The sequence below is a fragment of the Antennarius striatus genome, chromosome 8, assembly GCF_040054535.1.
Source record: "Antennarius striatus isolate MH-2024 chromosome 8, ASM4005453v1, whole genome shotgun sequence".
Taxonomy (NCBI): Eukaryota; Metazoa; Chordata; class Actinopteri; order Lophiiformes; family Antennariidae; genus Antennarius; species Antennarius striatus.
In genome coordinates this window covers 24609146-24636099 of record NC_090783.1, presented here as the reverse complement: position 1 = coordinate 24636099, position 26954 = coordinate 24609146, and the positions used below count along the sequence as shown (strand labels likewise).

The window sequence follows — 26954 nt, the reverse complement described above, 5'->3', positions numbered from 1 at the left end:
AAGGTATTGATGAGGCCTGATGGTAACAACACAACGTCCAATTAAATTTGTCATTAAAATGACTGTTAATAATTATTATAGTTTAATTACTGCTAATAATAACTATATTTATATAGTAACTATAAAACAGAGTTAAAAATGGTTCACGGAGAAAAAGTCATAATGAAGTCAGGATGTGATTTCTCTAAAATTTGTGTTTTAAAGATTTTTACAGAAGGAACTCAAACATCATCTCCTCCAGAGCTTTTCATTTTACTTTTACTTTTAAAAAAGGAAGTTATAATTTAAAAAAGAATTTAGCTTTTCAGGGCCTAAATCTCCAGATTTAGGCCCTGAAAAGCTAAGTTTTTTTTTTAATTTAAAGCCTTGATTAGAATATCAGATATGCAAAGAAGAAATGAGATTAATGTTGGCCCACCACCCCAAAACAGAAGAGGACATTCTTACCTTTCCAATGATTCCAATATTACGTATGTTTCCACATGAATTAGAACATAGAACCAGAGATTATGGATGAGTTAAAAGGCTCCACCTGATAAATGTCAGTTTGAAGAAACTGTCTGAGAGTTAACCAATACAAAGTACGGGTTGAAGGTCTCATTACGAAAGGCAGAAGTGACTGACTGATGAAAGTTCTGGTAAGCACAAAGGTTCATGGGACTTTCAGGTTAAAAAGTGATGTGTTAATGATTTAAATGTCAAAGTTAGTCTGTTAAATAACAACTACCTCATTCTAGTTGATAGCAAGCTAACCTTAGTGTTGGTTCAGGCTGACATGGCTGCTTAGTGATCTCACTTAACCCTCAGGGGACAAATTGAAATGTCTACACACATTACCTGATCGGGTCACGAAAGGGCAGTCTCATAAAAGTGTAAAGAAAAAAAGTAATACAGAATTTTTTTTATTACAATGCATCAAATATTTTCCATTACTTCAGACCTATCCATAGATATAAAGTTTATTATTTTTATTTTCAAATATTATATATGTTTATGTGGAATTTGCCATTGGAAACCCATTTTTCTTCCAATGGGAAAAACACAAAATATGGAATATTACCAAAAGTTAGTGCACAGTTTAATACTTCTTCTTGTCTGCAGCAGTGTCTTGCTACAGTCAATGAAGATCATGTTTCATTATGACATGTCAGCATTATTGCATATAGCAATATTATGTATATATATATATATATAAGAGAAGTCAGAAAGCAACCTAAATTAACCTGTAAGAAAAGTACCCAGAACTTAATGACGTTAGAACTAAAATAAGAAATAAATAAAATAAAACATAGATTTGTCATAAAAATAATATTAAGTAGGACTGAGTCAAACACAGGGTCAATAGATTTATGGAGTGTTTGACATTGTGCTGTTCCAACAATGCAACCCTAAAATCTTTTTACATCCCGCTTCAAAGCGGTGATGTATTGTAATGTCAGTGTTGGTGTGTTTGTTTGTTCGTCCACCAAATGTCTTCACAACCGTTCAGACAGAAAGATGAAACAAAAAGCACGTGACTCAGGCAGCACAGGGGATAAAAATGAGATGATGACCTTGACCTTGACAAAACTAGGTCAAGGTCAAATTTCAACTTTTGTACATTCAGGAACTGGATAAGATAGAAAGACGAGAGTGAAGGCAAGTGTGAGTAAGACCATAGATCAAAGCTAGTGCATAGGTAGATCAAAGCCAGTGCTTAGATCAAAGCTCGTGCTTTCATCCACCTATGCACTACCTTTGATCTATGGACCTGAAAGGTCAAAGCTATGCACTTGTCAGGTACTACTTTAAGGGAACCCTGACCTACCCTTCGTGGCATGTTGCAGTCTCTGACTGCCTTTTTACTAATTGGTTCTGGCTACTTTACACTTTAAAGTTGTAAAATACAATTTATGTTTCAGGAGAACTTTAAAAGCACAATGGTCTTTCTATACAATCATGAGACAGCATGTGATGGAACAATGCCTGTTAGAGACGCGTATTAACAGTATAAATTTGGACAAAAATATGTACTTGTGAATGCGTTCGAAGGAGAATACACTGAATTATATTTAATGCTATAAATCATGAAATGAGAAAATTGTTTTAATGACATAATGTTTACAGTGACTCCATATATACATATTATTATAGAATAAGTAATACTTATATCAAATAAATTGTCATATAAAATACAATGCGCCCTCACGCATTAACGAATCAATGCTTGCAACTCCACCTCATAGCAGATTTTTGGTAGGTAGTCACGTGATACCGTACGCGCATTCTATTGGCTGACGGCATCCGGAAGTGCGCTACGTTCCGTGAGTCTCGGACTTCTGTGAGACACAAAAGTGCTTTAAACAGTCTATCAGTGTTTTAAAGTTAATAGATAGATAGATAGATAGATAGATAGATAGATAGATAGATAGATACTTTATTAATCCCGGAGGAAATTGCATCAATACAGATAGAAGGTGGTTTAATATCAGTATTATATATATATATATATATATATATATATATATATATATATATATATATATATATATATATATATATATATATATATATATATATATATATATATATATATATATATATATATATATATATATATATATATATATATATATATATATATCTTCTTTTCCTTTCAGCTTCTCCCTTCAGAGGTCTCCACAGCCAATCAGTGTCCTCCATCTAACCCTGCATTCTGCATCCTCTTCTCTCACACCAACTACCTTCATGTCCTCCTTCACTACATCCATAAACCTCCTCTTTGGTCTTCCTCTAGGCCTCCTGCCTGGCAATTCAGAACTCAGCATCCTTCTACCAATATATTCACTATCTCTCCTCTGGACATGTCCAAACCATCTCAGTCTGGCCTCTCTGACTTTATCTCCAGAACCTCTAACATGTCCTGTCCCTCTGATGTACTACACTCTCACCTACCACTACTTTACAGTCACTGATCTCCTTCAGGTTACACCGTCTACACCAGATGTAGTCTACCTGTGTGCTCCTACCTCCACTCTAATAGGTCACCCTATGTTCCTGCCTCTTCTGGAAGAAAGTATTCACTACAGCTATTTACGTCCTTTTTGCAAAGTCAACTACCATCTGTCCTTCTGCGTTCCTCTCCTGGATACCAAACGTGCCCATCACCTCCTCATCACCTCTGTTTCCTGCACCAACATGTCCATTGAAGTCTGCTCCAATGACAACTCTCTCACTTCTAGGCATGCTCTGCATCACTTCATCAAGGTCCGACCAGAATTTCTCCTTCTCCTCCAGCTCACATCCTACCTGTGGAGCATACCCACTAACAACATTGAACATCACACCTTCTATTTCTAGCTTCAGACTCATCACTCTATCCGACACTCTTTTTACCTCCAGGACATTCCTAACAAACTCCTCCTTCAAGATAACTCCTCCTCCATTTCTCTTCCCATCTACACCATGATAGAACAACTTGAACCCTGCTCCTAAACTTCTAGCCTTGCTACCTTTCCACCTGGTCTCCTGGACACACAGTATGTCTACTTTCCTCCTCTACATCATGTCAACCAACTCTCTACCTTTTCCTGTCATAGTTCCAACATCCATCGTCCCTACTCTCAGTCCTATACTCTTGGTGTTCCTCTTCTCTTTCTTCCTACGAACACACTTTCCTCCTCTCCTTCTTCGACCAACAGTAATCCAATTTCCACCGGCGCCCTGTAGGTCAACAGAACTGATGGCAGTCGTTGTTAACCCGGGCCTCGACTGGGTTAACAATAAGACACTGGCTTGTGTCCTCTTGCGACTACATTATATAATATATACAGTATATAATATATAATTTATATATCTATTTTATATACATATATAGCTGTATATTTATACACACACACACACACACACACACACACACACACACACACACACACACACACACACACACACACACACACACACACACATCAATGCATCAAATCTTTTCCATTACAGTACTTCAGACCTATCCATGGATATAAAGTTTATTATAGTTTTTAAATATTATATATATTACATTGAATTTGCCATTGGAAATTTCCAATGGGAAAAAAACAGACACAAAATATGGAATATTACCAAAAGTAAGTGCAGTTTAATACTTCTTGTCTGCAGCAGTGTCTTGCTACAGGCAATGAAGATCATGTTTAATTATGACATGTCAGCATTATTGCATATATATATATATATATATATATATATATATATATATATATATATATATATATAGTCCAACTAGCGTCATATATACAGTATATATGTAATAAATTGTCGATTACTGATGGGAGCGTCTCCATGCTGCCGCCCCTCCCGCCCCCCCTCTCGCCCCCCTGCCCCCCAGCGAGGAGGAAGCGCAGAGACAAGTGAACAACAATCGGACACGGGAGCGGACGGGAACCCAGAGAGGTGGGCGTTTGGTCGTTGTTTCTGTGTGTACACTGCTGTGTGTGTAGGTGTTGTTTGTTCCTCCTGGGGTGTTTGTTTGTGTTGTTTTGTTGTCTGCTCTCAACTCTTCTCCGAGCTTCCGAGTCGCGGTGGGTCGTGTCAACGACAGGAGGCTAGGCTAGGCTAGGCTAGGCTAGGCTAGACTGGGCCAGGCTAGGCTAGGCTAAGCTAGGCCCGAATCCACCTTCAAACATTTACGAACTTTAAGTAAACACGCATACGCCCCCGCAGCAGGTGGTTGCGTGCCTTTTCGTGTTTTGCGGGGGATATAACTCGTTCGGACGTGTTTTCGGCGGACATCGCGGCGACTCTTCCGGTTCCGGAACTTGATTGTTGTGATCGCAGCGTTAGCATGTAGCCTACCGCAGCGCTAGCTAACGCTAACGCAGCTAGCATCGATGCGGTCCGTTTATCACGGGGGACCGGAGGAAAGTTTAAACACAAGTGTGCGCATTTAAAGTGGGTGGTTTCAACACGGTTTTAACGTTTATTATCCAGATAAATTTGAGTTATGAGCTACATAAGCTAGTAGTTCTTCACATTGCAGTTGCTGGGAGGTTAACTTAAAGGTAATGTTATAACAACATTATTTTACACCATCAATTTTTCCCTTTTTGTCGCTTTTCGCACTGTTTCCTTAAATTAAAAAAAAAAAAATCAGAAGTTTCCCTCCACCTGGGGGAGGCAGTCAGGTGAGTGGACCCGGAAGTGACCGCATACTCCGTGGGGTCATAGTCCAACCGCGCCTCGCTTTTCTACTTGTTCTGCCATTACTTGAGACGCCCACTCTGCAGGTGCGCCGGAGCTGAAGCCGCTCAGGTAACTCAGGTAGACGTGTCTCTGGATTAATCAGCTGTGTGTGTGTTCTTATCCCAGCCTGCTGTTGGAAGTGCGGTGTTTAAGGTCAGAGCAGCTGGCTTTAGATGTGGGCTGGCCGGTGGAGAAGGGACGCAGGTGGGTGGTTGAACTGTGACAGACTGGAGCTGGAACCTGTTGTGTGGGTCTGGGTGTGTGGGGTGTGGTGAAGTGGCAGGATTGTTTGTTGCTTCTTTATTCAGTCCCTTACGGAGCGGCTTGTGATTTGAAAGCCAACAGATTGTTCATGTGAGGACCAGGATTCCATCTGCTGTCGTGGATTACTCTGAAAGTAAACCAGTCACCTTCAGGTTGTTGTCTGAGCTCTTGTGGATCTCCTGTTTTTAATTTTAAAGGTATTTGCTCGGTATCAAAGCCCAGGTCAGCCTGGGACACGGTCAGAACTGACAGCCCGCCTCACGTCCTCTGATCTGATCTGAATCTTCTGGTGGACTGATGGGTGATTCTCAGAGCGGCGTGGACGTACCTGTCATGTTCCTGTAAACGCCCTGCAGGCACGTCTGCTTTGACCTGTCGGAGTAGAGCGACAGAGGATTGTGAACAGGTTTGGACATGCTGTGTGCTCAGAAATGTTGTATCTGTAGAAATGAGGGACGAAAAATCCTCATATGGACCCGTCTGCTGCTGGCTGGAATGAGTTCCCGACATGTTGTCTGTGGGGGCTAAAGTCTTGCTGCCCAGCCAGTTGCTTTCACCAGGGCTATCATTTGTAAGCCTCTGTAATGACGGGCTTTCGGTGTACACCATGGGTGTGTCCCTCTGACACTGGGATTTTATTGTGTTTGCTCCTCCTCCCAGTTTCTCTCTCTCTGTTTCCGTCTCTTCCAACGGTTGTGTCGTTGGCTGTGTTTTGATTTGAACGGCTGAACTCAGAGTGAAATCAAAGTGCACAGATTTCTTAAGCAGTGAAAGCAAACCCTGCCTGAATGATTGTGGTTAAATTCTTGAGTCAGTTGTCACTTTTCATTTCCTTATTACAGTAGGTAAACGGCCTCCTTGTAAATGGTGGCTACACTGATTGTCAGCCACAGCGTTGAAGGTTAAGCCACTGCTGAGTGAGATTTTTAGTCTGTAGGCATTCAAAAGGAATATCCATTTGTTCACTTGTTTGTACATGTGGTAATCCCTCGTTCCTCACGGTTAATGCTTTCCAGGAACCATATGCGATTGATGAATTCCGTGATATCGCGACATACTATTTTTCTAATTATTTAGGGTAATTTAAATGTTTCTGAACCCCCCCCCCCATACTGATGTTAAACCACCTTCTATCTGTATTACCTTTAAAACACTCTGATAGACTGTTTAAAGCACTTTTGTGTCTCCCGGAAGTCAGAGAGTCACAGAACGTAGTGCACCGTCAGCCAGTAGAAAGTGCGTACGGTATCACGTGACTGTCTACTAAAAATCCGCGATGAGGTGAAGTCTTGAGTGTTGGTGCACAAATGCTTGAGGGCGACCTGTATTGTGTAGACGCTCACTCACATACTCCTCATGTGATCCAGATGAACTGACCTTTGAGTTTGATTGGAACTAGATTTCCAGGTGTGAAACATTCCCATGGAATACTAATCTCACAGGAAGAGCTCTGCAGGTATAGGTAGACAAAGCTCACACACTGATGATGGTACACAAGAGTGTGATGTGTTGTTTTGAACACGTGCATAATTGAATGACTGGGCTTGCACTAGGAGCTAGTATGACGGAGCCACCGTGGCTCAGTGTAAAAGAATTGAGTTAGCCACAAAAAGCCACACTCTGTGTCCAAGACAGTGGCGGACGGGCGGACGACCAACGCTTGTCGCAGGGGGGCGTGGGGGGTTGTTTTGATGCATTCTGGTGCATTCTGAGGGCAAAATCTTCTGCTCAGTTTACCTACAAAAATACACTAAAGTCAACAGTTCAAGCTGAACTCTCTTTATTTCTGTCCTACTTTATGCAGGAATGAATGTGAGATTCAACAAGTGAAAACTTCATTCACTCTGTGAAGATACAGTCATACTTCTGTTGATCGAATGCCTTGTCACCAATTCGCGGGTTTAGCTTGTAAAAATAGAATCTTTTTGTTTTTCATTGGACAAGAGAAGGGCATGACTCAAGTGCATATTTAATGTTCGGGAGCGTTCGGGTCACTTCGGCTATTTCCGTCGGCCGCCATTTCTGTCAGCATGCTTCGGCTATTTCTGTCAGCATGCACCGACAGAAATAGCGGTGCTAGCAAGAGAAAAAGTTTGTTATCACTCGGGGATTTTCACGAGTCCAAAAAAGTTGTAAGTTTCAACCTTTTTTCCCCCTAAAAATAAGAACGCCACTGTGGCTACACAAGCTAAAGACCTTGTAGCCAATCTGGAATTTACACGCCAATGGCGACGTGGTGAATGGCTAGCGCAAGTCCAGAATGGTGACACTAAATCCAGTACGGTACAGATTATTCCTGCTGGAGGAGCGAGGAGGCGGATCTTACTGCTGGTATGGTCGTGGCTTCAACCTCAGTTCCATGGAGTTTGGCCGGGAGACCGCAGCTTCAGTCTGGTATCCCAAATTCACACACGGCCCGATCCTCTAGAGAGGCGGGGGCGGGTTAGGTGGGGGTGGGGGCAGCTCCACTGTCGGCTAATGAGCATCGCTGGCAGCTTGGGCTTCACATCGCGCCTGGAACTGATTCTGTGTCAAGCTTCTGTTCGTGCCCTTCTCAGCTCACAAGTCACTTTGACGGCATTGATTACCCAAAGCAGGCGTCAGCAGATAGTTTCAGATGAACTGCCCCGTCTGGACTGTCAGAGGGTATTGGTGTCCTGAATCTGTTTGGTTAGAGAGTTGTGGGAAAGGTCTAGGTAAGTTTCCAGGACAGGATTCCAAGTCAGTGTTGTCAGTGCCCTGAGGTCAGATTTGTCCACAGCTGGGCGCTGTGACACAGGTGGACAGGTGTGTTGTATGGCCACGTGTGTCTCTAAATGAAGGTGCATGCATGAGGGCAAACAGGCAGCCGTCAGTGTGTATTACCCCTCGTATCGTATTGTGAAGGACACAAGTTTGTCTGCAGATGTTCAGGGTCGAAGTGAAGAAAAACATCATTCACAGAAATGGACATTTCAGCACGCATCAAAGCTTGTGGCTTCACCTCATCTTGGATTTTTAATAGGCAGTCACATGATACCGTACACACATTCTATTGGCTGACATCCTGAAGTGTTTTACGTTCTGTGAGTCTCTGACTTCCGTGAGACACCAAAGTGTTTCAAACAGTCTATCAGAGTGTTTTAAAGGTAATACAGATAGAAGGTGGTTTAATATCAGTATGGGGGGGTTCAGAAACGTTTAGATTACCCTAAATAATAAGATAAATAGTTCGCCGCTCGATCGTGGAATTCGTTAATCGCGTGTGGTTCCTGGAACGCATTAACCGCGAGGAACAAGGGCGCAAGGTAAACCATCCTGCATTAATCAATTACTGAAGGTTTAACTTAGGAATAAGTTATGGTATCAGCTTGACGTGATGTTCTGAGTGAGTTTACTGAAGCTGAACCAACATGATATCAGATGATCATCCAGGTTGTTTCCAGAAGTCTTCATGCGTCTCAGCCGTTAGCTCCCTGTTAGCTCTGTTGCCCTCTGCGTTCTAGTTGTGTACACATTTCCTTCCTCGCTAAGATTAGTTAAGTGTGGCACTCCAGCGTAATAGACGGCTCGCAGAGGTCCTGGTGAAGTCTGCGTGGAGTTTGTGTGTGTGTGGGCGAGTGTGTGCTGCAGCTACCGCACATTAACACACCAGGGAGACGAAGGGGAGGGCGTCACGGTTTCGGGTCAGGATGGCAAAGGCGGAAGTACATTCGTTCTATTCCAGTGTGCACACCCTCTTTTTTATTTGTCTCTCTCTCACACACACACACACACACACACACACACACACACACACAGTTCAAATCTCTGTGTGACCATTGAAATGAGGCTGAGTCAGCGGAGTGCTTCGCCAAGCCACAACTGTATTCTACCAAAGCTTCTCTACTCTGTGTGTGTGTGTGTGTGTGTGTGTGTGTGTGTGTGTGTGTGTGTGTGTGTGTGTGTGTGTGTGTGTGTGTGCGTGCACTGGAACAGAACGAATGTCGACCGTTCTATTAATGAATATGATGGAACACGCAGGATTCGGGCAGCGAGAGGTAGACCTACAGGCTGGGCGTGGATTCAGGTTTCACTGTTCTAAAACGTCTGTGTTGTGTATTAGCTCATAATGCTAAGTGGCTTAGCAGTGTAATTCCTGGGCTACTCCATTAACAGATACAATTTAGCATTGCTGCTAATGGCTTTAGCGATTACCGACGGAGTTTTAAGTGGCCGAAGCTGTTTAAAGCTGGCTGGCCAGCAAACGGCTCCCTGCCACAAGAATGTCCGTGTGGAGCTGTGTGGGTGTGTGTCGGTCTGGAGGCACCACAGACGGTCTTTCCTGTGTGGACTCATCTGACGTCAGGTGTCAGCGCTCCGTCCATCCTAGTCTCTAATGTGGAGCTGGATGTTCGGGTGCTACAGGCAACAAACCTTGTCTTGTTTTTTGTGTTGTTGATTTCCCTGCAGATCTGTCTCTGCTGAAGTTTGACTTCTCATGTTTTAAAGCACATGTGTCAAACTCGAGGCCCCGGGGGCCAAATGTGGCCCGTCACATCATTTTATGTAGCCCGCGAGAGAATAAAAGGTCAAGACTGTCTAAAAATATTGTGCTTTTGTAGAACAAAAACTACATTTCCCACAATGCAGTAGTTCAGCTCATTTTTAACTCTGACTAAACGTAGTGAACAAAGTTAATGTCCTAACTTGTGTCTGATGTTATTTTTCTTTATTGATTGATAGTTTGATCCTTGATTGATGGAGTTCTGTGGGTTTAATAACCTGACAAATGAAAAGGATTTATGTTAGAACAGAGAAACAAACAAACATGTTTTTTCTGTCTAACTGTAATGTTTGGAACTAGAATCAGTCAGAAATTCAGTTATTTAACATTAAGGAGTAGTTACATTTAGTTACATTACACTGAGTTACATTTAGTTACATTTATTAGTTACATTAAGGAGTAGTTACATTTAGTTACATTACACTGAGTTACATTTAGTTACATTTATTAGTTACATTAAGGAGTAGTTACATTTAGTTACATTACACTGAGTTACATTTAGTTACATTTATTAGTTACATTTAGGAGTAGTTACATTTAGTTACATTACACTGAGTTACATTTAGTTACATTTATTAGTTACATCTGGCCGTTTGGGGACAGCGTTATGCTGATGTGGCCCTCAGTGAAGATGAGTTTATGGATCCATAAACTCACTCCTGCTCTTTCTAAGTCTTTCGATTCGTGAGCGTTATCTTTTGAAGAAGCTCCTTGTCGGTTTGTGGTCGGACATCCTGATTGGGTCGGAGAGAAATCTGATGCCTGCAGACCAAATGTGGGCGTGAGAGATGGATGAGATCAGCACAGTGAAGGAGCGATTACCCCTCATGAAGCCAGCTTCTGACGACCGAGACAGGATGTGACACGCCGAATCTCACTGTGGAATGTCTGTCAGTGGTCGTGCGTGTGGATGCTTTTTGTTCAGCTCGTGTGTGTTTTTGGACGCAAATGATGGAAAGAAATGAATCTGTGTGACCGTTATCACCAGTACATGGAACGACTCTGTTTCAAGGATAAAACCAACGTCAGTCGCCACTTTATTTAGTCTCACAGTCACTCGTCTTCACAAGGTTGTTTGCACACTCACAACAGCATGTGTGTACAGTCTACCCAATAGAAGAGTCATTGTTCACTCAGTTTTGTGTGTGTGTGTGTGTGTGTGTGTGTGTGTGTGCGTGCGCTGACAGAAGGCAGATGTGACATGCATGAGTTGGTGAACTTTGAAGTAGAAAATGGTTTTCGCCCTGGTGTGGAGACACACTCGTGTCGTTCTGCAATCATGCCGACACTTCCCCCCCCCCGGGAGCATCTGACCAGGCATCCTCTGGATTTATCTTCATTTGGGTTGAATTGACTTTCACTTCTTATCAAGCTGCTGTGTTTCTGTGTGTTGGTGTCTGGTTCTGCGTTTGCCAGCAGTATCTTGAGAAAGTCCATCTTAATGATGAACAACCTTCTCTTGGCTGTTCTGTATCTTTAGTCCATGGAATAATTCATTCTTCTTGCAAAGAGGACAAATAAATATCAATAATTACATTTTATATTTAATGTCAATTAATTGATATTTTTATTTTTTAATAATGAAAATAATTGTTCATGATTTAATATAATACAGTAATCCCTCGCACATTCGCGCTTCAAGATGCACGGCTTCTCTACATCGCAGATTTTTAGTAGTATGTCACGTGATATCGTACACTCATGCTATTGGCTGACAGCATCCGGAAGTGCATTATGTTCCGAGACTGACGGAATGAAGTGCACTTCCATTATTAAACAGTCTATCAGAGTGTTTTAAAGGTAATACAGATAGAAGGTGGTGTAATATCAGTATGGGCGGGGGGGGGGGGGGGTTCAGAAACTAAATAACTAATTAATAAAAACAAAATTGTTTGCGGGACTTTGTTATTTAACCATGAGGAACGAGGGATTACTGTACTGTAAATGAAAAAAAATCAGTCTGATTGAGTCTGGATCAGGAATCCAAACTGTCGTTCATGATAAGAGCATCTCCAGTCTTTTCTGTGTTCATTGTGACTGCATGGTTCAGTAAGAAGACGTCTCCTCACAGCAGAGAATGGCACACACACACACACACACACACACGTGGTGCGATTCCATCCCTCCATAGCTGGTACGAATGCTCTGAGACGCTCTTCATCCCTTCCTCTTCCTCGCCTTGTTTCCATCTGCAGAAAGAAAAGGTGCTAACAAGGTCTTCACGCAGGAACTAGAAGAATGTGCTGCAGTCATGTCTGGTCACATTTCTCACTTTACCGCTATTTTTAACAAAGCCCCATAGAAGAGAACACGCAGTGAGAGTAACTCACCCCCCCTGCTCTGCTTGCTAAACTGAATGATCACTGTTGAAGTGATGTCATCTCCTTCATTCCTGCTGGTTTCTCCTCTCTGTCTCTGCGTCCTCCAGGTCTTTAGTTTGCCTCCTCCGTCAGATCTTTTAACCTCCAGACATCCTGGTTGACTCCTGACTGTATTTGTAGAGTTGCATGGTGCTGGGGGTCCTGTCTGGGTGTTGGTGGGATCTCTTTTCTGGTGCTGACCCTGTCCCCCCCCCTGTGCTCTGCTCCCAGCGTGTGAATGGAGCAGTGTGAAAGTACGGCCTCTCTGTTGGCCTCGGTGCGGGAGCAGGAGAGACAGTTTGAGATGCTCAGCCGGGCTCTGGAGGACGAGCGCAGGTCATGCGCCGGCACGCTGCCACGACCCCTTCCCAAGCTGCAGGTAGGTCGGAACACCCCCCCCCCGTCCCATCCCCCATCCTTAATGCTGTTTTCCCATACACGGATTCACCCATCATCCATTCATCCAGCATCACGCCCTCAATCACATCCTCCTCATCTCTGTTGGGCTGGCTGGATGGTCGCAGAATGTCATCCTCGTCATCCTCATCATCCTCATCGTCCTCATCGTCCTCATCGTCCTCATCCAACCAGTTTTACCCCATTGTCTCTCGGAATCTGCATGCATGATGTGTTGCTAGTCACTTCCTGGACCTGCATCAGGAGTTAACCTTTTGTTCATTTCATAGTTTACAGAGTGACTTCATGTTTACCACACACACACACACACACACACACACACACACACACACACACACACACACACACACACACACACACACACACACACACACACACACCTGCTCTTGCTCATTGTTTCACTTCCTTGTTGACACACTCTGCCATTAGTGTAGGTGAGTAAACACTTTTTGGCCCAGGGGGGGCCTTTGAGACCCTCTCTCCGTCATTCTTGGGCTTGTCTCTCATGGACAGGTCGACCCAGGAGATTTCCCAGTCCCAGGTAGTTCTGGGGGCTACTAAGGGTTGGTGGGGTGTTTGTTATGGTCGTAGTGGGGCGGGGTTGTGGGCTGTGTGTGTTCTTATCTGTTGTGTGTGTTTACATAGCCCAAAGGCTCTGGCATGTCTCTCCCGGGCGGTGGAACCTGTCCTCAGCTTTCACTGACAGGTTCCCACACGCTCACATGGTCCCACCACTTTCTACTTTTCTGTCTGACATAGTCCTCGTCTCGGCTGAAGAATGTCTTCATTTACCTTTGAAAGCCACCCTCCCCACACACACAATTTTAATCCCAGCTTTCAGCAAGTTAACATTTCTGCCGCCTTGAGATGACTATCCAACTGTAAATCACTGCTGTCCAGCTTTACCCCCTCGGTAGTGGAGACGGTCGAGGGGCAGTAGAGTCCCCCCGGTGGCTGGAATGAGGATTGCACCACACCCATCAGCGTTTCTATGCAGACACTGAGTTCCGTGTTGATTCACGTGTTTGTGTTGCTTTTCTGTTTCATCTCTCATCAGTTTGATCCATTCCATCGTGGCTGTTCATCAGTTTGTTCTCATCGGTCGGTTTCTAAAAACTGACTGTTGTGTTTGTCCTTTTGCTTTTGTAGCTCTTTAAGGTTCTACAACCAAAGACAAAAAATACAGCCCTGCTCTTTTTTTTTTTTTCATTTACATTTTTTTTTTACAAAACATTAAAGTGCTGCTTTCACTTTTTAAACACCCCAGTGTAAAATAACAGGTGAATACAGTTTGCCTATGTGTGTGATTCTATTTATTTGGTGAACTTAACATTTAGCTTCACCAAAGTTTACTCACGGTAAACGAGGGAAGTAGTTGTGTTCTTTTACATTTTCTTTGTTTCTATGGAAACGTGACTTGAAATGAGTACATCTTAGAGCTGACCCATTCCAACCTCATTAACATGTACACATAAGTATTTGTATTATAGAATTTTTTTTTCTACAAAACTGAGTTTTCATGCAGAGTGTGACGCTCCACCTACGGTTTGAGTTCTAAAGTAGAATCATTCAGAAATAACTTTCCTTTGCAGCTTCCGTACTTCCTGCCTGTAGATTTACTGGCTGCTTCCAGCTGCGCTCCACCATTGACCACAGCAAACCAACGTGTGGCTTTATTTTGCCCTGAAAAATGAAGCATCAGCAGAATGCATCATCTGTGACGAGCTGATTTTATACAAGCAAGCATGCACAGTTAACATGACTAACGCCTGAGCCTCCGTTGCGTCTGACTCCTCGTACCAGCCTCCTTCGGCCTGATTCTGCCTCCTCTTCCTCAGGCAACCCTGAGCCAACAGCTGCATCAAACTGGACCTCGGTTGGTGTTTAATAGTGAGTTATTGTCCACTGCGAGGCGACACACGACTTGTACTTGACTATAAACAAGTAGGTCCTAGTTGAACCTCCACAGCCAGTAGCAGCGATCCCACGGCGCCACGCAGAGATCCGTGAGTCATTCTGTCTCTTCAAGCGACGACTGGTTGGTTCGTTGACAACAGGCGTTTATAGCTGGAGTTGGCACGTCGTGAACACGTCCACACCTCAGTAATGCTATGAGAACGATATTCCTGAATGAGCACATAAATCAATGCGTGACAGGAAAACAAGCAGGGCTTCAGAATGTCGTTTAACTTGGTTCAGACACCCCCAGTCTGGACGCCTGGGGGTGTCCCTCCGTACCGGTGCTGGGATGTTGGTCCGCGGTGTGTGTTCTGAGCCATGTGTGTGTTCTGGTTCCTCCTGTAGAACGGCCGCATTCCTTGTGATGCAGACATAGAGAGGCTGACGCTGAACGAGGGTTACATCAACGGGTCACATCACGTAAGCCCCCCCGGACCCGTGTGTGTGGCAGCGGCTCCAGCCGTCGGTCCTGTGCTCAACTGTTTTCATTGGTGTGCAGTTCAGGATGGAGCCGGGTCAGGTGGTGCAGGAGACCTACACGGTGGAGGAGGACCCCCAGGAGACCCCCCCCGTTGTGTCTGTGGAGACCAATGATGACGGGACCACACGGCGCACGGAAACCACGGTAACGCCCCTCAATGGGGCTCTAGACTAATATTAGATATTTTTTATTGGTTGTTAAATTTTTCTGCCCCCATCAGGGGGAGATTTGGTGGTTATTACCCCTCCCCATCCATCCATTTGCAGGATTCTGTATGTTTTCCACCAGTGAATAACTCCAACTAGCTTTAAATTAGAGTTCTGGCGCCGACCAATCAGCTCACACCTCTGTCCCCATCCGCTCCACCTGATTGGTCGACGCTGTCTGCCTTCTGTTTGTGTTCACAGGTGAAGAAGGTGGTGAAGACCACCACCACGCGCACTGTCATCCCCTCGGTGTCTGACACGCTGTCTCTGGACGGGGGGGGTTCGGTGACGGGCATGGGGGGCTACCCTCCTGTACCCATGGTTTACAGGCAGGCGCCCCCACCTGGCGTGCCCATGGACTACCCCACTCAGACCGTACCCCGCAATTACCACTACGGGCCACCGGTGGGCTACGACGAGTACCGGACCGGCCCCCCGTCCGACACCTACACCAGCCTGAACAGGGGGGCCCGCATGGACGATCGCTACAGGTACCCCGGTTAACACCAGCCAATCACGGCTGAAATGACTCGCACCTTGTGACCAGTAATCCCCCCCCTGTCCAGACCGGTCCACCCCGATGGGTACAGGACCCTGGACCCGAACTATAGAGCCCATAGCCGGACCCAGCTGGACCCCTACGCAGCCCAGCCACAGGTCGGTCTCCGGTGCTTTGTTTTCACGCTGTTTGTCAGCACACGCTGGGCCGACCTGGGGGGGCAGCTCTGACGGTGGAGCGTCTCTGCAGGTCCGGATGGGGAGCGCCGTGGAGCTGTCCTCCATCCCGAGGTTTGTCCCGGAGCCGTACGGCCTGGAGGACGACCAGCGCAGCATGGGCTACGACGACCCCGACTACGGGCTGGGACACCCCATGCACTACAGCACCATGCCCCACAACGTCCACGCCTTCCCCCACGGCCCCCCACGCAGGGCGGGGTACGTCCTGCGGTCGGTCTGGACTGTAGTTTGTCGTGTTCTGGATGAAATGAGTCGATCAGAAATGTGTGTGTTCACGTGTTTGTAGGAGCTACGAGGGCACCCTGGACGGGGACATGAGTGGCCCGGGGGACATGTACTACTGGGGAGGGGGGGCCCCTCTGGCTCAGGGGGAAAGAGGCAGCATGGCGTCCCTGGACAGCACCCTGAGGAAAGGCCCCGGCCCCGGCGGCTGGCGCCAGCCGGAGCTCCCTGAGGTCATCGCCATGCTCAACTACCGGTTGGACCCCGTGAAGAGCAACGCCGCCGCCTTCCTGCAGCACCTGACCTACAAGAACGACAAGGTGAGGCGCCGCCTCCTGTTTGGGTTTGGCTGCCTTGGAGTTTACGTGCATTTGACCCCCACCCACCCACCCATCGTCTTCTGCCTTTCAGGTCAAGTCTGACGTGCGTCGTCTGAAGGGCATCCCAGCGCTGGTCTGCATGCTGGACAACCCAAACAAAGAGGTGTGTCCTGCTTTCCCCTCCAGCTGTCTGTGAAGGCCACACCGGATGAGACCTCAAACTGTGTGGATAAAAACCAGGTTTTAACGCAATTCTGCAACGGGAATTTGAGACGCGGCAGAGAAGTAAAACGATAAAAGGTGACGTGTTCGACTCTGGTAGCTGGAAATTGATTCTAAATCTGGTTTTGGCTGAAACATCTTGTGGTGTTTCTGCGACTCCCTTTCATTCAGCAGAAGCTGTGGGACTGTTCTGCTGATGTCTGAGAGTCTCACCAGAACAACCACATCATGCATTCCTGTCTAAGTCCAAGAAGCATCTTAATTCAACAGTCGTGCTCCGCGGCCCACGACCGGTCTGCAGGAAGAAGTGTGTGTGTGTGTGTGTGTGTGTGTGTGTGTGTGTGTGTGTGTGTGTGTGTGTGTGTGTGTGTGGTGTGTGTGTGTGTGTGTGTGTGTGTGTGTGTGTGTGTGTGTGTGTGTGTGTGTGTGTGTGTGTGTGTGTGTGTGTGTGTGTGTGTGGTAGAGGTTGAGTTAGGAAACAGAAAAGAAAGAAATATTAGTTACAGGATGTTTGACAGAGTAAAAATAAATAAAGTGCAGGTTGCCCTCATGCATCAACGCTCACGACTTCACCTCATCGTGGATTTTTGGTAGGCAGTCACATGATACCGTACTCGCATTCTATTGGCTGACATCCTGAAGTGTTCTACGTTCTGTGAGTCTCTGACTTCCGTGAGACACAAAAATGTTTTAAACAGTCGGAGTGTTTTAAAGGTAATACAGATAGACGGGGGCGAGCAGCAGCGCCGTGTTATTTGTGCGGTTTCTCAGTTACAAGGACGTGCTGCTGCTCTCTCAGCGGTAGATGCTCGTGTCCCCCCCCCAGCGCTGTCTCTGACGCCCCACCCTGACCCGTCCCTGCTGCAGGTCCACTACGCAGCCTGTGGAGCGCTGAAGAACATCTCGTACGGCAAAGATGCAGACAACAAGATCGCCATCAAGAACTGTGACGGAGTTCCTGCTCTGGTCCGGCTCCTGAGGAAGACACGGAACCAGGACCTGACCGACACCATCACAGGTGGGGGGGCGTCTCACACACACACACACACACACACACACACACACACACACACACACACACACACACACACACACACATAGCGTTGTTGGATGAAGTGATGCTTGTCAGGAGCTGATGGGGGGGTTGTCTCTCAGGGACGCTGTGGAACCTGTCGTCTCACGACTCGGTGAAGATGGAGATCGTGGACCACGCGCTGCACGCCCTGTCCGACGAGGTGATGGTGCCCCATTCAGGCTGGGAGCGGGGCAGCAACGGGGCAGGAGGGGGGGAAGAGAACTGCAAGCCTCGACATCTTGAGTGGGAGACGGCCCTCACCAACACAGCGGGATGCCTGAGGTAGGGGGGAGACAGGGGGAGGATTCACACCAGCTCAGCAGACTGAGAGCAGCGGGGGGGGTGAGGGAGGGAGGGGTCGCTGGCCAGTGGGCGGAGCAGAATAGATAGAAATCAGAGTTCTTTTCTATCCTCACCGATGTGAGATGAGGACAAACAGGAAGTGGTGTTTAAGGTGTGAGCGCTCATTAACACATTCAGGTCATCGTTACAGATGAACCGCCTGACAGCGTTAGAGGGAGGGGGCCAGCAGTGGACAGCGGGGCATTGACACACACAGTATAAACACTTCAGCCTATTATCGACGCCCCCCCACCACACGCTCCATCACGGCGTGTAGGAAGGAATGTGTGACGGACCTGGAGCGCCGGATGCTTCTGTCAGGACCCACTGGCTCTGGGGGCATCGCTTAAAACAGGATGACTTCCACCTTGAAATTTGACCTTGACCTAGTTTCTCAACTTTTGTCCACTCAGGAACCAGATAAGATAGAAAGATGAGGGAGAAGGCCGGTGTGAGTAAGACCATAGATCAAAGCACTAGCTTTGATCTTTGACCTATGCTAGTAGGTCAAGGTAAAATGCTGAATTCAGGGGTGTTTCAGTCTGTGACTGCCCTTGTTCAGGCTGTAAGTATTTCTCTACTGCAGCATGTGAGTAAACGTTGAAAGCGTGGCCCCCCCTGCTGTGAACAGGAACACGTCCTGGTGTTGTGTTGGAGGGCGTGTCCATGTCACCAGGAAAACAAACGGCACAAAAGACAGAAGTTGAACGTCATTCCACAGAGTTCACGCCCTCCTTTTAGGACTTCTGTGCTCATTAATGGAAGAACTAGCGTCTGGTGTGTCGCGTCCGTCCACTTCCTGTCCGGTGGCTCTACGAACCGGAGCTCAGAGCTGTAACCGGAGCTCATCACACCAGAGTTTCATTCAAGCAGTTCTTTGGGGGCGTGTTTGAGCGTTTTGTGGCGCGGTTCTTTTGTAGTCGCTGTGATGAACTCGTTCTTTTCTTTCTTAACTTCTCCCAGCATTCCCATGGGTAATCCCACATTCTCGTTTCTCCTCTTCTCCACCTCCCACCTCTCTAAAGGAACGTGAGTTCGGAGCGGAGCGAGGCCAGGAGGAAGCTGAGGGAGTGCACGGGATTGGTCGACTCCCTCATGTACATCGTCCAATCCCAGATTGACTGTAAAGACGTGGACAACAAGGTAAATGGGTCTCTGGTCTATGTGGAATTGTCCAGCGCTAGACGTCCAGTTTGGAGGCCGTTGGCTCCACCAGGGGGCGCTGCAGGAGCTGTGAGGAGAAACAGCATTCGCTTTGGATGGAGAGTAAACCTCCTGTCGGTCTACAGTTGATAGAGAACAGCGTCTGTCTGCTGAGGAACCTGTCCTATCAGGTGCATCGTGAGATCCCCGGCTGCGAACGCTACCAGGAGGCCACGCCCCTCAACCAGGGCCCCGCCCCCGCCGGCCAGAAGGGCGGCTGCTTCAGCTCCCGCAAGAGCAAAGGTCTGTGACATGCACGGCACGGGGGGGGGGCACTCGCAGCGATGTCATCTCATTGGATATTGGTACACACACACACACACACACACACACACACACACACCTTTACTAACAGCCATGCTTGATCAGGAATGTCAGCAACTTCCCTAAAGAGAGAAAAGTTCATCTCCTGTTCTGCTGCTAGCCCCCCCCCCCCCCCCCCCCCCCCCAGGAAATCACTTCTGTTTCTGCACCAAACATCTGTCAACACCCCCCCCCACTTTGTTTATTTTTAATTTTTAAAAATGTTGTTTTTATGTGTAGAAAATAGAAACAATTTCATCAGTTCATGTAGTCATTCTTTCATTAGACTATCATGGTGTGAGTGTGTGTGTGTGTGTGTGTGTGTGTGTGTGTGTGTGTGTGTGTGTGTGTAGCATCACAGTACACATACTGTTGGGTTGGGAGCAGATGTTTAATGTGTGGCTCAGTAACGGCTGCTTTCCTCTTACTTACTGTGAATGCTTTCTCTTCCTCCTCTCCTCTCTCTCATTTCTCTCCTCTCTCTCCTCTCTCTCCTCTCTCTCCTCTCCTCTCTCCTCTCCTCTCTCTCCTCTCTCTCCTCTCTCCTCTCTCCTTTCTCTCTCTCCTCTCTCTCCTCTCTCTCCTCTCCTCTCTCCTCTCCTCTCTCTCCTCTCTCTCCTCTCTCCTCTCTCTCCTCTCTCCTTTCTCTCTCTCCTCTCTCTCCTCTCTCTCCTTTCTCTCTTTCTCCATCCCTCCGTTTCCTCCCTCCTTTCTGAGCTGGGCTGCAGATGAGTGGTTTTCCAGAGGTAAGCTCTCTCTCTCTCTCTCTCTCTGCTCCGCTTCCTGTCGTCGCCGTCGTCATGGTTTTTTCGTGATGGTAGCTAGCAGGCGGGCGTAGCCGTCCTGATGCTAACACGCACGCCGTCCTGTCGTAGTGAAAACACGCATCTCAGCGTTTGGTGTCACGTTTAACCCGACTAGAGCAGTCACGAACAGAGGCCCCCCCTGTGAGCTGGTCTGACGCTCACGTGTTTCCAGGTAAGAAGGACGAGGAGGCGGCCGCAGACACCGTGGACATCCCCAAGAGGACCACGCCCGCCAAAGGTAGCTGGAGACGCGTGTGGAACAACACCGTGGTGTCATTCCTGACTCCTCCACCTGCTCCAATCGGATGGTCTCCTCTGTCCTCAGGCTACGAGCTGCTGTTCCAGCCGGAGGTGGTGCGCACCTACACCTCCCTGCTGAAGGAGTCCAAGAACCCCACCGTCCTGGAGGCCTCAGCTGGGGCCGTCCAGAACCTGTGTGCCGGACGCTGGACCGTAAGAACCGTCCCATGTTCTGCTTCTGCAGGTCAACCTGCTGCTGATTGGTCGGAAGGTCAAAGGGCAAATAGGGCAGTTAGGGGATGGACCAGGGGGGTCAAACTCATTTTCACTGAGGGTCACATCATCAGCATAACGCTGTCCTCAAATGGCCAGATGTAACTAATAATGTAACTAAATGTAACTCAGTGTAATGTAACTAAATGTAACTACTCCTTAATGTAACTAATAATGTAACTAAATGTAACTCAGTGTAATGTAACTAAATGTAACTACTCCTTAATGTAACTAATAAATGTAACTAAATGTAACTCAGTGTAATGTAACTAAATGTAACTACTCCTTAATGTAACTAATAAATGTAACTAAATGTAACTCAGTGTAATGTAACTAAATGTAACTACTCCTTAATGTAACTAATAAATGTAACTAAATGTAACTCAGTGTAATGTAACTAAAGGTAACTACTCCTTAATGTAACTAATAAATGTAACTAAATGTAACTCAGTGTAATGTAACTAAAGGTAACTACTCCTTAATGTAACTAATAAATGTAACTAAATGTAACTCAGTGTAATGTAACTAAATGTAACTACTCCTTAATGTAACTAATAAATGTAACTAAATGTAACTCAGTGTAATGTAACTAAAGGTAACTACTTAATGTAACTAATAAATGTAACTAAATGTAACTCAGTGTAATGTAACTAAATGTAACTACTCCTTAATGTAACTAATAAATGTAACTAAATGTAACTCAGTGTAATGTAACTAAATGTAACTACTCCTTAATGTAACTAATAAATGTAACTAAATGTAACTCAGTGTAATGTAACTAAATGTAACTACTCCTTAATGTAACTAATACATGTAACTAAATGTAACTCAGTGTAATGTAACTAAATGTAACTACTCCTTAATGTAACTAATACATGTAACTAAATGTAACTCAGTGTAATGTAACTAAATGTAACTACTCCTTAATGTAACTAATAAATGTAACTAAATGTAACTCAGTGTAATGTAACTAAATGTAACTACTCCTTAATGTAACTAATAAATGTAACTAAATGTAACTCAGTGTAATGTAACTAAACGTAACTACTCCTTAATGTAACTAATAAATGTAACTAAATGTAACTCAGTGTAATGTAACTAAATGTAACTACTCCTTAATGTAACTAATAAATGTAACTAAATGTAACTCAGTGTAATGTAACTAAATGTAACTACTCCTTAATGTAACTAATAAATGTAACTAAATGTAACTCAGTGTAATGTAACTAAATGTAACTACTCCTTAATGTTAAATAACTGAATTTCTGACTGATTCTAGTTCCAAACATTACAGTTAGACAGAAAAAACATGTTTGTTTGTTTCTCTGTTCTAACATAAATCCTTTTCATTTGTCAGGTTATTAAACCCACAGAACTCCATCAATCAAGGATCAAACTATCAATCAATAAAGAAAAATAACATCAGACACAAGTTAGGACGTTAACTTTGTTCACAACGTTTAGTCAGAGTTAAGATGGGCTGAACTACTGCATTGTGGGAAATGTAGTTTTTGGTCAAAACACATTTTTGATCTATTTATTTTTAGACCTTGACCTTATATTCTCTTTTGGGCCACATGTGGCCCTTGGGGCCATGAGTTTGACACATGTGGGTTGGCTGTCAGTCCTGCCTTCGCAGCAAATTTAACCACCAAAGTGTGTGTGTGTGTGTGTGTGTGTGTAGTACGGCCGGTACATCCGTGCGGTGCTGCGTCAGGAGAAGGGCCTCCCCATGATGACCGAGCTGCTGGCCCACGGTAACGACCGCGTGGTGCGCGCCATGTCGGGGGCGCTGCGTAACCTGGCCATCGACGCCCGTAACAGAGACCTGCTGGGTGAGCCGGGGGGGGGTCCACTGAAACCCACCTCACCACCAGAAAGGATTGGTTGTTTCACGATGGGGGGGGTTTTTCTTCTTCTGTGTGGTCAGGTAAGCACGCGGTGCCCCATCTGGTGGCCAACCTGCCCGGCGGGGGGCAGAGCCAGCCGGTGCGGGGGCTGTCGGAGGAGACGGTGGTGTCGGTGCTCAGCACGCTGCAGGAGGTTCTGGGCTCCAGCCTGGAGGGGGCCAAGACGCTCCGCGCCTCGCAGGGCATCGAGAGGCTGGTGCTCATCAACAAGGACGGGTGAGAGCGCCAGGGGGGCAGGTGGTCGTCCGTGTCGGGGGGGGCGTCTTCACACCCTCCCTGTGTGCCCCCCCAGGAACCGATCTGAGCGGGAGGTGCGCGGCGCCGGCCTGGTGCTGCAGACGGTGTGGGGGTACAAGGAGCTGCGGCGGCCGCTGGAGAAGGACGGCTGGAAGAAGAGCGACTTCATGGTGAACCTGAACCCGGTCAGCAGCAGGGCCAACGGGGGGGGCTACGAGGACAGCACCCTGCCGCTCATCGACAGAGGTCTGCTCCCCCACCCTCAGTGAACACACACCTGCACACAGCGCCACCTGGGGGGAGCGTTGGGCAGGACGTCACCACGCTGAGAGTTTGTGTGTGTTTGATCCACAGGAGGAAACACGGAACGGGACATGATTCCCATGAATGATTTGGGACCAGGTGAGTGTCTGTCACACACACACACACACACACACACACACACACACACACACACACACACACACACACTGGTTGAACACGCGTGTCCTCCTCAGATGCCTACTCCACACTGGATCAGAAGGGAAGGAGGAACACTCTGGAGAACACGCTCCAACCTGCTGACAGAGACGCAGCCGAGGTAAAATCTGCTCCGCGATGACATCACTGACACGCCCAGCGTGTCATGTGACTCCGGTGTCACATGACCTCAGACTGGGTTTGTGAGGCTGCAGGTTTCCAGATGTTTGGATCGTTACCGTGTGAACAAACGTACCTCACCTGCCCACACACGTCCTGTTGGCCCCCCCTGAGACTTGGACTAACCTCAGACTAACCTGTTCACACCTTCTTTCTTTCTACCCTCACTTCCCCTCATTGTTCTTCACTCCTTCTCGTCTCCTCACCTCCTGTGACTTCTCACCCCCTCCTCACCTCGTCTCTCTGCGTGCCCCCCCCCGTCTCCCCCCTCTCCTCCCTCTCTCTCCTCTCTAGGGAGAGCTGCGTGGGGGGAGGCAGGCCTCCGTGCCTCTCATGGACGCTTACGATGGTTAGACGACACCCTGTTTGTCACTGCATGTCAGCGCATGGTATGTGTGTCCCACCGCATGGCCCCCGTCTGTGGTGTTAGCAGTGTGAACGTGCGCCCCCCACTGGTGTAAAGTGGTTGTTCTTTTTCCTGAGGTTCTCTTCCAGTGTGTGACGTGTTGTATTTGTGAACACACTGCCTGCAGCTTCATCCACACGTGTTGTTCTAAATAAAGTTTGCTGTCGTTCACGCCTCCTGTGTCGTTCCAGAAAAACTAATTGTGTGCATCACGAGACGACAGCCTCCTCCCACCTACTGCCCTTGCTGAACCAACCAACCAATGGGGGGGGTCACACCACAACTCCAACGGGACAAAACTCCACTCTAAACGCTCGACTCCTGTCTGTCCTCGCCGTCTGGCTGCTTCCTGTCTCTCTCTCTGTTACATTCCACTGCTGCAGCTGACAAACTGTTGGGACCGCACCAAAAAAAACAACTCGTCGTGGGCGCGGACGAACCAGACGAGACGCTAAGACCACTTTGTTCCACGAGTCCTCGAACTCCAAAACACTAACCACTGGACCGGATGCTGCAGCCACGACACGACATCAGCAAACGACACTACAACGAAGAGACACGACATCATCAGAACACGACACTACAACGAAGAGACACGACATCATCAGAACACGACACTACAACGAAGAGACACGACATGACATCATCAGAACAGGACACTACAACGAAGAGACACGACATCATCAGAACACGACACTACAACGAAGAGACACGACATCATCAGAACACGACACTACAACGAAGAGACACGACATCATCAGAACACGACACTACAACGAAGAGACACGACATCATCAGAGCACGACACTACAACAAAGAGACACGACATGACATCATCAGAACACGACACTACAACGAAGAGACACGACACGACATCATCAAAACACGACACTACAACGAAGAGACACGACACGACATCAGAACACGACACTACAACGAAGAGACACGACACGACATCAGAACACGACACTACAACGAAGAGACACGACATCATCAGAACACGACACTACAACGAAGAGACACGACACGACATCATCAGAACACGACACTACAACGAAGAGACACGACACGACATCAGCAAACAACGACGCTACAACATTCCTGGACAACTTCTCTGTCCGATGAAGAGGAGGTGGCTTCATCTGAGAGCTGTTCCCTGCGGGGCGGAGCAGAAGATTAATTCATCTCATTAGAAAGAACTGCTGGCGTCAGATCTTACATAAATATCTGATTACACAACATTTGGAAGACGGGGTGTGAATTGCTCCGTTTTTTTTAAACCTCTGATCAGTCGTCAAAAGTATTTCCTAGCGCTGAGCCAGTGTGTAATGATGTAATGGGATGTGTGTAGCTTCTGTGTGGGTAGTGGTTATTCCATGTCTCTGTGCCACATCAGTGCCAAACGACTGCTGCAGGAACCCTTCAGCTCCCTCACACTGAAAACCACCGGCTGTGTTTCGTGACGGTCCGTCGCCAAGATGCATGGAGATGCTGCAGTTTCTGTGTTGGATTGTTCTCCAGACGCCCTGACATTCACCTTTCTGCACACACAGACAGATTATTGTCATCAGCTCTGGTGACGACTGCTCTACATGTCGCTGACGTGATGTTTCTGTGCTGTGAGCTCCCTCACGTCATTCTCAGACCACATCACGGGGTTCAGGTAGTCTTACTGAGTAACGGTCAGAGCGTCGGTGTGGACTCACCTGAGTGCCTCCCCCGTTCACGCTCCGACAGGTGTGACCACCGGGAGGGGGGGCCAACCATCAGCAGGCAACTGGATGGGACTACTCTATACAGAACTCAACCGTTTTCTATTTTGCAAGATATTGGAATATGTGAATTTGTAAGTAAGAGTCGATTGTTGTTATTGGGGTTTTTTTTGTTTTTTTTATAATATAAAACTCTTGAGTTCTGTATAATTTAGTGTTCCTTTATCCTAGCTTTAAGACTACAAAAGATGAAACGCATTTTTGTATTTTGGATGACATGAGTACAGCGCCTGATCTGTAGAATGCATACTTAGTGTTGAGAGAGTTGTAGATACTGAGTGGATGATTAAAAGAAGCACTAGGGGGTCAGGATGTGTGATTTTCTTTTTTCCTCCTTTTCTTCAACCTTTATTTTTTTATTTTATACCAATTGAAACAGGAGAGAATGTCCTGCTTTCTGAAATGTTGCCTTCAAAGTCAGAGGATAGGAGAGCAAAGATTTGTTAGAAAACTGTTAAGAACACATAGATCACAATCTAAGTGGAGAAAAAAATAAAGCACATTTAACTATATATACCAGAGAATATTTGTTAATTTTAATGGTTTTATGTATTTCTTTTTATAATAATTTGGGTGTAATTGTTTTGGGTGCTTTGGGTGCATATGCAATCAGTTTTTAATGTTTTGATCGAGTTTGTCTTAATGAAACACAACGAGTTAAACAGACTTCTCTGATAACAGCTACTGGAACACAAATGGAAAAAACTACTCTGGACCATAATCCCTTTGCCTTGGCTCTTTAAGTTGCACATTCTCATCTATGAATGACGTATGTAACTAGCAATACAGTTTTTAATAAAAGTGAAAATGATTTCTAATG

General features: G+C 46.4%; 2 protein-coding genes across 14 annotated transcripts in view; one reads left to right on the top strand and one right to left on the bottom strand.

Moving 5' to 3' along the window:
* Window positions 1–7900, bottom strand: part of slc43a3a (solute carrier family 43 member 3a) — a 21401-nt gene extending 13501 nt beyond the window's left edge. For 2 of the 6 annotated variants that reach the window (XM_068321409.1, XM_068321414.1), the window contains exon 1: window positions 448–572. The gene's annotated coding sequence lies outside the window, so the exon portion shown is untranslated. Of the gene's footprint in view, window positions 1–447; window positions 573–5806; window positions 5851–7804 lie in introns of those variants that run through there. The other 4 variants (XM_068321410.1, XM_068321412.1, XM_068321413.1 and 1 more) reach the window with 4 other exon arrangements.
* On the top strand, window positions 4347–26954 carry ctnnd1 (catenin (cadherin-associated protein), delta 1). 8 transcript variants are annotated; one of them, XM_068321373.1, is made up of 23 exons: window positions 4350–4425; window positions 12595–12742; window positions 15085–15159; window positions 15239–15364; window positions 15628–15917; window positions 15993–16083; window positions 16175–16362; window positions 16451–16706; window positions 16798–16869; window positions 17796–17946; window positions 18084–18285; window positions 19371–19488; window positions 19635–19791; window positions 20580–20597; window positions 20830–20895; window positions 20983–21110; window positions 22855–23005; window positions 23101–23296; window positions 23373–23563; window positions 23672–23719; window positions 23815–23897; window positions 24251–24305; window positions 24554–26954. In XM_068321373.1, the coding sequence occupies exons 2-23, from the start codon at window positions 12602–12604 to the stop codon at window positions 24610–24612; spliced, it is 2862 nt and encodes a 953-aa protein (XP_068177474.1). In that variant the 5' UTR covers window positions 4350–4425; window positions 12595–12601; the 3' UTR covers window positions 24613–26954. The 8 variants fall into 8 exon arrangements, with proteins under 8 accessions (XP_068177477.1, XP_068177474.1, XP_068177475.1 ...); XM_068321376.1 differs by lacking the exon at window positions 12595–12742 and having other exon boundaries at window positions 4347–4425; XM_068321374.1 differs by lacking the exon at window positions 20580–20597.

What these genes read in the sequence shown, in the direction of transcription:
- ctnnd1 (XM_068321373.1), top strand. Translation starts at nt 12,602, where the DNA reads ATGGAGCAGTGTGAAAGTACGGCCTCTCTGTTGGCCTCGGTGCGGGAG. An exon ending in CCTGACCGACACCATCACAG is followed by an intron (nt 17,947 to 18,083) that starts GTGGGGGGGCGT and finishes GTTGTCTCTCAG; the next exon opens with GGACGCTGTGGAACCTGTCG. An exon ending in TGTGTGCCGGACGCTGGACC is followed by an intron (nt 21,111 to 22,854) that starts GTAAGAACCGTC and finishes GTGTGTGTGTAG; the next exon opens with TACGGCCGGTACATCCGTGC.